Source organism: Pleurodeles waltl, chromosome 12 (genome assembly GCF_031143425.1).
Source record: "Pleurodeles waltl isolate 20211129_DDA chromosome 12, aPleWal1.hap1.20221129, whole genome shotgun sequence".
Lineage (NCBI taxonomy): Eukaryota > Metazoa > Chordata > Amphibia > Caudata > Salamandridae > Pleurodeles > Pleurodeles waltl.
In genome coordinates, this window is record NC_090451.1 from 170,753,473 (window position 1) to 170,768,010 (window position 14,538).

Consider the following 14,538-nt stretch of genomic DNA (forward strand, 5'->3'; position numbering starts at 1 on the left):
TGCCTCAACTTTGACTTCTGCACCCGGTCGGCCCGTGTTGCTGGTGGTGGTGTTTGGGGTTAACTTGAACCCCAACCAGTGGACTTCCTAACCCCCGGAGACTGGAACTGTAAGTGTTGTACTAACCTGCAAGACGTACTAACTTTTCTTCCCCCCAGGAACTGTTCTGACAAAAAGCAGTGTGTCAATTTTTGAAACAGATTATTGCCATTTATTCAAAAGCTGTACAACTTCAATCAAATTGGTATTGATACATATGTGAAAAACGTATTAATTTATGTTCTTACCTGCAACTTGAATCTTGTGGTTCTAGAAATAAATTAACAAACAATAGTTTGCTATATAAAAACTATTGGTCTGAAGTTAAGTCATTGAGTGTGTGCTCCTTCTTTTGTCTGTGTGTGCACAACAAATGCTTTGCACCACCCTTTGATAAGCCTAACTGCTCGACCACACTACCACAAAAGAGAGCATTTGTATTATCTACTTTGGCCTCTGCTCAGCCTCTGGGGAACCCCTGGACTCTGTGCACACTATATCTCATTTTGATATAGTATATACAGAGACCGTTTCCTACAGTTGGTCACTGTGGGGAGGTTGGTGACCATCTGTGGACTAAGAGTGTGCTTAATGCAGAATGTATTTGTTCTGGATCAGGAATGCAAATATGCAAATGCATGCTGTTATTCGATATAAACCATGATCATAAAGATATTGGGGGTTATTACAACTTTGGAGGAGGTGTTAATCCGTCCCAAATGTGACGGATATACCACCAGCCGTATTATGAGTTCCATAGGATATAATGGACTCGTAATACGGCTGGTGGTATATCCGTCACTTTACCGTCAACACCTCCTCCAAAGTTGTAATAACCCCCATTGTGCCTTTTCTTTGAGATGTTTGAAATTATTCGTCCAAGATTGTACCAATTTTTGTATACTGAATAACTGTTGAATAAAATTATTTTTAAAAAAAAGAAAACTCCTCTTCCGCTTTGTAAAGAACAAAGCTTCTGTCTTGTTGATATTAATCAACAGCTTGTTCTCTAGACAATGTATACTTAATGTGTTTAGTTTGCATTGGTGTCCAATGGGTGTGAAGTCCATCACCACCAGGTAATCAGCATGCATTAAACAACTTGTACGATTGCCCCCAATCTTAGGGGAGAAACTGTGTGTAGCACTCAAAGCCAAAAGGAGATGCACTATTAATAAGCTAAATAGCAGGGGTGCTAAAATCCAACCTTTTTGCAAGCCATTATCCACTGGACTTCTCCTTGCTAGGCTCCCAGCCCCAACCAGCCTCAACGTGAACCTAGTTATTAGTATGGCGTTCAATCAGGAGACCCAGCAGGGCGGCAGGGATGTTCCACTGATGGAGCTTAAGCCATAAATTACCTCAGTCCACCATGTCAAAGCACAGACAACTTACCAGCTCCATTGATCTCCTTGCTACCCACTACAGAATGAAACAGTGGTCAGTTGTTGAAATATTTGGCCTAAAGCCTCCCTGATACACCAGCATAAACACTGCACCACATGCCCCGGCAGCTAGATGCTTTAGTGAAGGCTGGGCAAACACCTTGACCTTGTAGGTGATATGCAATAGTGATATCAAGCAATAATTGGCCGGTGAGTTGGATTTATGTTTTTTATGAATAGCCTTCATTATAGCTGCACTCCATGATTCCAGGAGAATGCCTGTGAGCCTTACCCACTTGAAGAACCAGGTCAAAACTAATCCCCACTTTCTGGGTACTATCTTGAAAATAACTGACGGAAGGCACTCTGGGCCTTCTGCCCCAGACAATTTCATATTGTAGATGATTTTTTATACTAACACTACTGTTTGGGAATTTACAATAGCCTCTTTGTCACTTTGAAAAGAACCTAAGACCATCACCAGATCTTAAGTGCTTCCTCCACTGTACAGGAAGTGAATAAAAATATACCACTATCTGTGCCTCCAAGGTGGATGGTGATGTCAACAACATTCCATTAGCAAAGCCTTTAACAAAATATGAAAGAAAGAGAAACAGTAAAGCCAGAAATAACAACTGCAGGACCAGTAAAACCCTGAAGAGTCCAATATGGGAAAGCGTTTCTCTAATATTTCATAGCAGGTTGATGAAGCCCCCTGGAACAATTCCATCAACCAAGTCTCAAACGACATCTACAGGCCAAAAACAACTTGAGTGAGGAACAACCACCAGAATAAGCACTACATAATAGAGAGCACTCAAATATTCATGAGGATAAATCACCTATCACGACCTCTCGTACAACCCATGCAGTCAACTTAGCAACTAGTCGCTCCATTAATTCGATACCACCCTCAGACATACAGGAGGAAGCCTCTAGCAAGAAGTGTGGTGTATGCCAGTCGATGTTCCGGGTAGGCTGTAACCTATACCGCCATCACTGAACATGGTAATTGTCATAACACTGCCCAGGAGGTCGCAGACAGCCCTGCTATGAAAGCATTTGCAAATGGGCCAAATATCCTGCATCAGCCGAGTGCTGTCTGCAGGGAACCAATCACATTGGGGCAGTCAGCGCTTACTAGCAAAAAACTTCTGTTTTACCCATAATATATTTCAAAAGGGCACTACGGCCTACTGAACTGAGGAAACATAAGTAAGCTGCCAAGAGTGATTCCTTCCTTAGTCCACAGCAGTTCTATGAACATTGTGACAGTTGAGTTTCCACCCCCTTGTCATCAGAGCAGTGAACCTAGCCTTGTTTATTTTCTCCCAGCAGAACCTGCGAGCCAAGTTTCCCAGGAGAGGGCCATGTTCGGGGTGTGGGGAATTAAAGTCACCCATTATATGGAAGATCCGTAACCGATGCACCTAATCCATGGCCATGAAGGTCCAGCAGTCAACAAGGACCATGGTAATTCCCTGAAGGGTACTCTGTAGTCAATTTTGAAACATTCAATTGGCAAATTTGACCTAGACAAGGGGCTACTACCATTAACAGTCAACATTAACTGCTAGGAAATTTACTTAAATAGCTCGGAAAAATTTCACACAATCTGCGTTTGACTTAGCCCATAGTGCTGTTTTAGGGATCAAGTTATAAAGGCTTGGAAATCCACCGTCCTTGTTAAGTAGCATAGTCCTTCTATACATCAACATGTGGCCAAGACTAAAGATCGGGGATGGAAGCACTGTCTTGCGAAAGATTCAGACCACCAGAGGACCAAAGCAAGGATATGTCCTATCACTGATCTTGTTAAACATCTTATTGGCACACATATCCACAACATTGAACGCTGATTCTGCTCACTCCCCCAAGACCTGGGGTCATGCTATCAGCAGTCTTTTATACATGATCAATGCCCTATTATTGAGCCAAGCAGGAATTGGTCTTGAATGCCCTATATTATTATGCATATTCTTAACGACTTCAAAGTGAATCTTATAGAAAATAAAATCTTGGTTATGGGAAATAAAATAAATAAATAAAACAGCTTCAGGTTTCTGAATGGCAATCAAATTAAGAATGAACCAGAGTACAAATACCTAGGAGTATTGATCAACAACCGATGTTCCTTCTTACCTCACAATGAATATATGAAACACAAAGCCTCCCCTCTCCTCCATGTCTTTGGCACACTGTTGAACCAACTGAAGGGCCTGACCATGTCACCTATTTTAAACATCATTTGAGCAAAACTAATTACAAATAATATCTATGGTTCTGAAGTTCTTCTGGGAAAAGACACAAAACATCTGGATAAAATAATCTCCAACACATATAGGAGTATTTTCTGCCTCTCATACCATGCTTCCCCAGCTAAAAAGAAGAAAGTGTAACAAACTCTGGTTCTGCACTTAAATGCCTTTAGTCAGGTTTGCACTACAAAACCTGCTAAAAATAATGTGTGCAGTATAATATACAATGTCAGCATCCAGCTCATGGTTCTTTTAAGAAGATTCTAGTGATGCTCCTAATAGTGAGGATGTGGCGGTCCATTAAGTTGGTGAAGGTGAAAGTGTGAAGTGGCAGATGTGAAACACCAGCTAAACTGATTATGGTGGTCATTCCGACCTAGGCGGGCGGCGGTTGCCGCCCGCCCGTCGGAAGCCGCCTGAATACCGCCCCGCGGTCAATAGACCGCGAGGGGTATTCTGACTTTCCCGCTGGGCCGGCGGGCGATCTGATTCAGATCGCCCGCCGGCCCAGCGGGAAAGCGCCTTCCACAAGGAAGCCGGCTCGGAATCGAGCCGGCGGAGTGGAAGGCGTGCGACGGGGGCCCCAAGACGCCCGTTCCCGCCGGCCAGGTTCTGGCGGTAAGAACCGCCAGAGCCAGGCCGGCGGGAAGGGGGTCGGAATCCCCATGCTGCGCCGCCATGGAGGATTCCCCAGGGCAGCGGGAAACTGGCGGGAGACCGCCAGTTTTCCCTGTCTGACCGTGGCGTTAGCGCCGTGGTCAGAATGCCCTTAGGGGCACCGCCGGCCTGTCGGCGGTGCTCCCGCGCCCGTTGGCCCTGGCGGATTGTATCCGCCAGGGTCAGAATGAGGGCCTATATGTTTTCATGGTATCATTTAAACCATACTAGATTCACTGCTACCATTTTGTGAAAAGATCACTCCCTACACCAGGTACCTTCTAAATAACCCATTTTTTAAAATAGCAGAGAAGATTGTATTGATGATGGCTCCTTGAGAGGATTATCTATTTATTTTTATGTAGCCATACAACTGATGTAATATATGGCTAACATGTCATACGTAAAGGTTTGAGCAAATGAAAAATGTGCAGATGTAACATTACCTTTAACTCTCAGATACATGCTATTTCAGAAATAAAGTAAGGTAGCGCAGGTGTGACCGCTATGCTACATTTTTTTAATGAAGGTTTATCCACAAATATAAACTGCAGCACACAAACAAATTAATTGTCAAACCTATGGGCAGTCTTAGGAAACAGAATATGTACTTTAGCTCAAGAAAGGATTGTTGGTAAAACAAAACTACTTCCTTCATATTTTTAAAGTCATCACACTCAGTGGTTGTAAAAAGGCAGCATCTTTACTGAGGATAAATGGAAACTGACAAACAGATATCTGTATGGTAGAGGACTCCACATATTCTGCTGTGTGGACAATTGTGTCCATTAACCCATTGTGCAGTCTTAGAATTGCTTGTGCATTGCCTTTGAGAGAGAAATGTATTTGTGAGAGAGCTGTGTATCAGTTGCTGTGTTGCTGTAAACTGCTAAGGACATTGGTCCATCTCCAAGATTCATTCCTTATTATGAAATAATACCTTTTTGTAAGTACTGTGGGGGTTATTCTAACTTTGGAGGAGGTGTTAATCCGTCCCAAAAGTGACGGAAAAGTGACGGATTTACCACCAGCCGTATTACGAGTCCATTATATCCTATGGAACTCGTAATACGGCTGGTGGTATATCCGTCACTTTACCGTCACTTTTGGGACGGATTAACACTCCTCCAAAGTTAGAATAACCCCCTGTGTGTTTTCCAGCTTTTCCCTTCATTTCCATGAGTATTCATTGCTGCTGAGTGTTGTTCAAAAGGTCCAGGATCCCACCCTCTTATTAAATTACTCACCTGAAAACATACCATTCTGTGACGTACCAGGAGATAGAAATGCCAGTTGATCATATGTAGGTACACAACTCAGTTTGGCCAGTCCCTGTTGGAATTTCATCACCTTTGTCCCCAACATTAAATGGTTCTGGAATGAGTGGTTGAGTTATGCAGTTCGTTCTCCCTTCATCAAACTGTGTTGTAGCTGATGCCTCATGAAAAAGCATGACCCTTGTGTTAGGTGTTTTCTATTGTGCACGTGTAGCATTAAAATGACTTCTCAGTTCCCAACATACAAATTAATGTATGCAAATGTTTGGAACACATAGGGCAGCACCCTGGCTTCAGCGCTGGTCCTCCTTATATGGTCCTTGTTATTCGTAATATCAGGGTTGAAAATCCCAGTCACAAAAACAGGAAGAACATATGGGTGCACACCAAGGTATTCCCCTGGTGTTGTCATCTGGTGTTAAAAGGTATGTCGTGTCAATTGGAACAGATATGCTACTTAAGATTTTTAGATACTTCTAAGTACAAATGTTGTGATGCATGCAAACAAAGACTTTGTACGAACTTTGTGATATATATATATTCCTGGGAGCCCCCAATTGACAGAACATCCATCATCCCCAAAACTTCTGTATAGCTGTGAATTCGACATGAAGAGGATCCTCCATAAATTCTGTAGCTGCCTTCCCTTGTCTGAACAATTTTCTCTTTGATTCGTACGATGTACTACTTTTTGCTCAAGACCTCTTTATATCTTTTTGTGCTTCCCCAGTTCATTGACTTTCATCAAATACCTGTCATAAATGTCATAATTGACGGGCAATGGTGTTTTATGAGCTCTTGATCTAAAAATGTGAAGCTCACAGGGGATTACTTCATCCACAAGGATTTTGAGCTTACATACAAAGAATTTACATTAGCACTTTGCTTGTGATGCAGAATCAGTGGTGGAGAAAGAAACTGTAGTACTAGGCAATTTTACATCACTACCATCCAACTTATGTCATTCTATTGTGCATTTCGAATTATGTGACCAACAATCCAATATCCTGTCACAAATGATGTACTACAAAATGATAACCTTGCCTATCACACACGTAAGGACAAGCATTCTTCTGACAACATATTATTCACAATGTTTGAAGTCAATCACTGTCATCACCATCCAATATGACTGCTTGAATGTTTTTGCAAATGAATTCCACGACAAATATAATACATTGTAGGATTTTCTTGTTGACACATATTATCCATCCCTATATTCTTTGGGACTCATTTTAAATAATGAATGAAGCTTACTTTACACTTTAGAATGATCACTCTCCTGCTTATCTCAATTTGTTCTATAATTTTGCTTCTGTGTTTAAATAACCCCAAATTACATTAGAAAAAGTGAATTTGGTTATTGTCTACTTTGTCACTATAATATGACTGCAGTAGTAAAACATGGAAGTTATTACCCTGTGATTGCGACTCAATTGTGAATACTCCTCATGCCTCTTTGACCCGCCATAGAAGTAACATTGAGGTTTTTGCCCAAGGGCTTCTACCCATTATTGGATCCATTTTACGAGACATGATCTCTAGCCAATGTCCATAATGAGAAATGTGGAGACAAGATGGAGATGGGACAGGCTTAACATGAGGCCTGTGATACTACCCACATGCCCTAAAGTATAAGACCTGACACACACATATTCAGCTGCATATATACTCAGCCACTTACAATCTTGAGTGGGAATATCTGCAATGGCCTACAGGTCCAAAACTATAACGAATTGCAGGAGATTGTGGATCAAAATTTGAAATATACATAAGCTCCTTTATATTCTTGGTCCATTAGTGAGAGAGCCGCAATCCTCACCTCCACAGATCTATTTAAAAGTGTCATATTTACAAGATAAAGAATATAGGGGGTTATTCTAACTTTGGAGGAGTGGTAATCCGTCCCAAAAGTGACGGTAAAGTGACGGATATACCACCAGCCGTATTACGAGTTCCATAGGATATAATGGACTCGTAATACGGCTGGTGGTAAATCCGTCACTTTTCCGTCACTTTTGGGACGGATTAACACCTCCTCCAAAGTTAGAATAACCCCCATAGTCTCAAATAGGTCACTCAAAATGTACATGGGTTGCCAAAAGTACATGTCATAATACTACTTGCAACACTAGCAATGTATTTAAATAAGTTTTTTGTTTTTGTTTTTAGATATATGTGTCATGTTGGCATTGCTAAGTCTCAGTACTAATTACTTAAATAAGGGTCTTTTCCCCAGCAAATCTTTGTTAAATTACAGATATTCGCTAAGTTTTCATTTTTTTTCTCAATTGTTCTCTAACCAGATCCAGCCAAGTGGGAAAACATATTCAAAAATGTTTTCTGTCTGCTCATCTTCAGCAGAGCGTTACTATGCAGAAAGGCATTGTACACAAGATGAACACTAACTGATTTCTGCTATGTTATGAAAAAACATTTTCTTGGTTCTCAGTAAGGATTTGTGTAAAACATGTTAATGACGGTGTGACAAAATTACACACTTTACAAAGTTGTGAAGCATTCCATAGGCCCTTGAAAAACAATTGCATCCTTTGAAATGTCTAGTTCGGCCATGATATTACGGAAATTGTTATGAAATTCAACAGACACTCAAGCCTGTGGTCTTACTTTAGGAACACTTTGCAAGTGTTTGAGGTGAAGGTTTGCTCAGGGTGATAGATGGTGGGCTATGAAAGGGTGCTATCCATTCCTATGCATAAAGTATGGAGGTATTTATATAGAGTTCGACATTGTGAGCTTCAATATCCACACCGATGGTGCATTGTTCCATCACTTCAACCACCTCTCCTAGAAAAGTACTAACCATTGAAATCTGTCTTCAACTTTATGGTAGAGGTTTGATAGAATCACCTAAAGTTACTGTAGCAAAATAGGGCATTAATGAGCTTTCTGAGGCCTGAACTTGGACTAAACAGCAGTTCAAGAATTGTGTCACAAAAAAAGAGTAGGGATGAGTTATATTTTTATGTGGAGTATATCCAGTTGTGCAATCTGATACCGTTTCCTGTAGGGTGAGAGTGTGGCGGACTTATTGAGGATTACTCGTAAACATTGAGGATCTTTTATTATGCATTGAAATTATTAAACTGCAATATGTGTTGTCTTACAATTTCGAACCAAAAGGATGCTTGGCATAGAATGAAGGGTTCGGGAGAATATGGGAATGCTTTATGTGCTCATTTGAGACACTGAAGCAATTGTTACTGATTTGTGCTTCATCTGAAGATTTGAGAATACATTGTTTTTGTCCAGTTTGTCTTGATTGTTGCATTAGAAAATATATTAAAGCATTAAATTACCTGCAAAACAAGATAGAGGAAATAGTTCAAGTACCATTTCGGAATTATCTGAAATTAGAACCTTTTTATGAAGACAGTAAATACATTGTTTTACAAATATATGCATGAGTTACTTGTTAAGACTGTAAATTGGTTTTTCCCATGTGGTTGAATTCTGAAGTATTGTTTTTAATGTGATGGCGGAGTCTGAAAGAATGAAGATTTTATGACTTTCATTAGTTTAATATATCTCCGTTCGGCAGGTCATTGGATTAAAGAACCTAGCGGCGAAGGACCTTAATTTGGATTTACATCCAGAAGATGGCACTTACCTAGCTTCCTGGAGTATAATCCTTCGGTTTGGGATATCAGTGTCTATGTGGCTGGCTGTGGGACTTGTTCAGGTGAGTCCTCACTCTCAAACCTAAAGCACTCCCTCACTGTAGAATTATTAATGTAATTTGTGTTGAAAGGGGCTCGGCGAACAGCCACAGGTAATTGGCATCTCAAGCCACTAAGCCTGTAGTCCAGAGCTACTGCCAGGTGTGTCACTCACATACTTTACATAGTAATACCAGTTACATTATTTGTAGCTGTAGTTTGCATTTTCAAATTTGAAAGGCAAACTTTTCACAAACACAGTTGTATTGAGCAAACAGTTCAGAGCGTGTTCAACTCATGTTTTTAATCTAATTTTAATTTAAACATTTTGAAATAGCGAGCTAAAAAAACACAAGCTTAAAAGCCACAAAAAAGTATTTTTCCTAGTTTTTATCTCTTTCACTAAGTTCTAATTTACCCTTTATTTTATGCCCATGGTGAACATTCCACATTTACCAATTCCTTTCTCACGCACTTCCCCCATTCTCTCTTCCTGCATACCTTTTCCCTCTTACCTACAAGTATCAGGACTTCTGTTTCCTCACCTATTTGTCTGTTCCTCACACTTCTCTCACTGTTTCTCTGCACCATGTATTTTTATGCTTCTTTCCCCACTTCCATAGCTGTGCATTTGCACTATTTTGCTGCAGAAGGCATGCTTTGTGTGGGGTATCCCAGTCTGGGCTAGCATGGTTTAAGGTTGGTGGTTCATTAAATACTACTGCTGCGCCTGCTCTGTTTAAACATACTTTGCAACCAGGCATTGCACCAACACAAAGCAATACATATTCTCTTAAAAGCTTCACCTCGCTACTACATAGTTCACATGTTGCTTCGGATGTATGCTGATAGCAAAAAATTAAGAGATTTCAGAACCGTGAAAAGAATGTAGTACTCTCCCTCAAACTTCCCACAATTGCATCTCTTTATTTTATGTTTTTTTTTTTTTTTTTAAGGGTAAAACACTCTTTAAACATACTGTTTGCAAAAATAGAGACAATAAGCCTTTTGTGCATTATATCTAATGTTATATTTTCAGATCATATTCTTTGTTGGCATCTACGAGCGGTTTGTGGAGGACAAGATACACCAGTTTGTAGATCTCTGCTCCATAAGCAACGTAAGTTAATCATCCTCCGCACTGTCTGTGGTGTTTATAGTACAAATGTGTTCAGTGGGGTAAATATAACCAGAGATTGGTCAATCTAGCCATACTTTAATTGGAAAGTGGGCCTGTCTGGCAAAATACTTCTTTTCTTCTAGTGATCCAATATCCAATATCTTCCTGAAATGAGATGCTTTTCTAGCAAGTCCATTGGTTGTTGGAGCGTAATCTCTTTGTAGCAAAGACGATTCATTCTGGAGGGAATCCAAACTATGAGGCAGAGCCTGCAGAGCAAGTGGACATTGGTGTGTTTGAAGGGTCTGGTGTTTGTGATGGGGTGGCTGCAGCACATAGGAGATAGGCATGCAAGAGCATAGGGGCCTTAAAGAGCAAAATGGCTTTGACAATAGCATTGAAACTATGGGGGTTTGTCAACAGGTTTGATATTGTTTAGGATATGCATTTGTTATAAAGCTGATTCAAGGATGTTTAGCTCTGGGGCAGGGCTTTGTTTAAGCTGGAAAACTTTTTCAGTTTTCAACAAATTCATGAGTTTGACTTCAATGTGTATGATAATAATTATGTTGAGTTCTGTATGTCCTATTTGAGGAAATGAAACAATAAGGATCTGAATGTCTGGTGGTGTGGTGCCCTCAGATACAGATTCTAGAAGATATTATCACTTTTAAATGCAACTGCCAACATGCATTGGCCAACAAAAAGTTTGTAACCTTTGGAAAAGTTTGGAAAATTTATTTTGACTGCTCTGGCCTGGGTTAGGTGACCGGTTCCGTCTGGACAGAGGAATAGGCGGCCAGAGTGGACAGTTTGGGATGTCACCTGGCCACCAGAGCATTTTAAGGGAAGTTCTAAACTTTACTGGATGGCTGCCATAGGCATTAATGCAGTGGCCCTGATGCTGACGATACAGGCAAAAGATGCTTAAAGAATGCTTCAGTTGTGGTGTGGTCAACAGGGGTGTCTTTGTGGTTGCTTCTCGGTCCACAGGCAAAGTGGGGTGACTTTGGCCACAGAGACTGGAACTCCTTGAAGTCCTCTACATTGTAGTAGCAGGCCAGCTGATGCAAAGTTACTGGTCTTCTTGCACTGTGGTTCGGGCAAAGTCATTAGCTGGGGGGTAGTGTCCCTTGAGTGTGACAAGTCCAGAGTTAGCACTCCCTGGTTAGGCCGACTCAGGTGAAACTTTTAGCTATCTAAAATTTTCCCTTTAGGGTGCTCGGCAACCTCTGCAGTGTCTACCAACTTGTTGGTTTGGACTTCTTCAGCTCTTCTGTCTTGGAGCTGGTTCCAGGAGATCAGCCAGCTGATACTTGGAGTCACTGCTTTGACCTGGAGCCAGGAATAAACTTTTCCTGAAGCCAGAAGCTGTAGGCACAGTCCAATCTTTACTAGTCCAACACGCAGCAGGTGCAGTTGTTCCAATAGTGTAGCCTCTGTGTGATTCAAAGTGCAGCTTGGCAGCCCTTCTTCAGTTCCCTCACCAAATCAAACGTGCTCTGAGGGGCAGGGTGCCATATTTATCCCAGGAAAGAGCCCTGATAGGACCACGCATTCACCAAAATACTACTGGGTTCCCTCCTACCTAGTGATGAATTTCTTGTGATGTGTGGCATCTGGCTATCTCAGAGTGCAACATTCTTGCCCCTTTCAAGATAGCATGACATTTCTTCTGTCACCAGAAAGTTGTTAGCCCAACGTAGGGGTGTGGCTACCAGAGGGCTGCACACACCTGGAAGAAACGGTTTGGGGTGAGTTATCCCTCTCTGGCCCGGTCTCCAATTTGTCTTCAGGAACAAAAGGAATCCTGCTCAGTTGTGTTATCGCTACTTTCCTCACAAATGCGGCTTCCCCTTTGAAGCTTCTGGGCTAACACCCTGAGTGGCCATCCTGGGAGAGGAGGTAACACCTCATGCTGCGACAATTTCCTTTGTTCCTGAACCTGGGAGTCATTCACACATCTCCCGATGGGTGCAGAAAGCTGTCTTTGTGCCAGGGCCTTTGTGAGGTCGAAGGGATAGCTGGAGTACAAAATGACAACTTTTAAAGTTTGCTAAACTTTAATTGTGGCATTAAATCCTACTTGGTCATCAGGTCAGGTTTAATGCCACAATTATTTGATACCTTACATGACCCAGTTTGGTAGTCCCATTCAGAAGTTAACCATGCTTGGGTGCTAACCGTTAACCATGTGTTACCCAAATGGGCCACTAACGTATCCACAGCAAAACAACAATTTGTAAGTGTTGCTGTTAGGACATATGAAAGTCGTATGTCCTGTTAAACAATACACAGCTTCCCTGCCACTGGGCTCTGTAGGCCTTCCTCAGGGGAGACTTACATATATTGTTAAGGGAAAGGGCGGGTTTGCCATTGGTTTGAGCCGAGCTAGCATTGTAAACACTGACCTTCCAGTCTGTAGTGGGATGCTAGGAACAATTTTGTACTTTGTTACACCCCTGGTGGCACAAACAGTGCTGCAGCCCTGAGCGGACACTCTGTCTTACATGCCGTGGGTACCATATATTAGGGACTTATAAGTAAGTCATTCCTTGCCCACAGGGTGTAGCCAATTCAACATGCAGTTTGTATAGGGTCAGAACACTGGAACTGAGGTCTGGTTAGCAGGCCTCAGAGCACTCTGATTCAAAAAAACAGCAGCATCAGTCCAGAAAATGTGGGGTGAACATGTAAAAAGAGACATTTACTCACACTCCATTAGTATCTTCAACAGTAGTTTGAGTGAGAGGTCAAGGATTTTTAAGGAGGTGATATTAGCTCTGAAAGCTGTGCACATCATGACCCACTAAAAACCCACAGTACAATTAATGACCGGTGAGATTTATTATGCATGAAAATAGTATGTTTTTAACATATGACTACAAAATGGATGGTTGTTAAAATAAGACCATCAGTGAAGTCTAGAACACCCTAGAACATTCTGGGGTCAATATCTAGGTCTACCAGCAAAAGTCATTTTCAAAGAAGCTTTGGTTGCAATTGATTAGGGCTTTAGCAGTTTAATTCTCTGTCCCAAAACATTTTGCCAGAGGTGTCAATCCAATACAGTCAGTGGTAGGATCAATATATCTAAGATGTCATGATCCACACCCCCATTGCTCTATTTTGTTTTTGTAGTTACATGTTTAAGTATGATCCTTCGGTATATCTAAGCTAGGTGTGGATATTGTGCAGAAAACATGGCAAATCACCTCCCAAATGTGAATGAACCCTTAATCCCTGAAATGCGGTACTTCTGATTAAAAAAAATATGGACAGCATTTCAAGTTACTGGCTGATTTGTGTCCCAGGATCATTCAACGTATGTTACAGGTAATTGTGGCTAAAAGATACAGTTCAGGGAATCAGTAATGGCTCCAAACAGATCTACACAAGAAGAAGCTTTATTCGGTATGAAAAAATTCATCCATTACAACACATAATCACCAAAACATTGTAAAAATACCAATAAAAATCATGTATAATAAAAGCACCCATCATAAAAACAAGTACCTATAATTATATATATATATATATATATATGTATATAAAAATAAAAAGCCGAAGAAGATAAAAACCTCCTTCATAAAAAACGGGCAAAAAAAAAAAAAGTAAAATCATTCTAAAATTTCTACATTTTTGCGCCAAGTAGTTGCTACCTTCAGGAATGATCCCAGGCCCTTCCATACCAGTACATCTGAGGCCATTTGCAGCCACATGAAGGCAGGACGGTATTGCAGAAAACTCTTGGGGCTAAGGAGCGGTAGTAGAAATCGGGTTCTAAATGGTGCATAAAAGACACAGAACAGTGTAAAAAGGATCAAGGTCTGATGGGACACCCCATCACAGGGGCAAGGTCTAATACATTTCTCCCCATACTGACCTAGGGGGAAGCACAAATTACTTCTAATGATCCCCAAGCGGAATCGAGTTATGAGAGACCTTTCCCTCACATCCTTGATTTCTGAGAGATATCGCTCAGGACCCACCCACATCTTTAGCATAGTAAATTCCCTGATCGATTTTTTCCTTAGAGCCTCCCCCTCCCTCTTGGTCTCCTAGATTCTCTGAAAGTTCTCCTTAGCCCATTTCTTATCATAGCTAGTCAGGTCCTCAGGA

The 14,538-nt window shown here is 41.3% G+C and overlaps 1 protein-coding gene across 1 annotated transcript in view; it reads left to right on the forward strand.

Annotated features, from left to right (window-relative positions):
• LOC138268296 (meckelin-like) overlaps positions 1 to 14,538 on the forward strand; it is a 192,224-nt gene that overhangs the window by 113,988 nt on the left and 63,698 nt on the right. The window contains exons 21-22 of the mRNA XM_069217807.1: positions 9,179 to 9,319; positions 10,336 to 10,416. Of these exons, the coding sequence (XP_069073908.1) occupies positions 9,179 to 9,319; positions 10,336 to 10,416 (222 nt within the window). The remainder of the gene's footprint in view (positions 1 to 9,178; positions 9,320 to 10,335; positions 10,417 to 14,538) is intronic.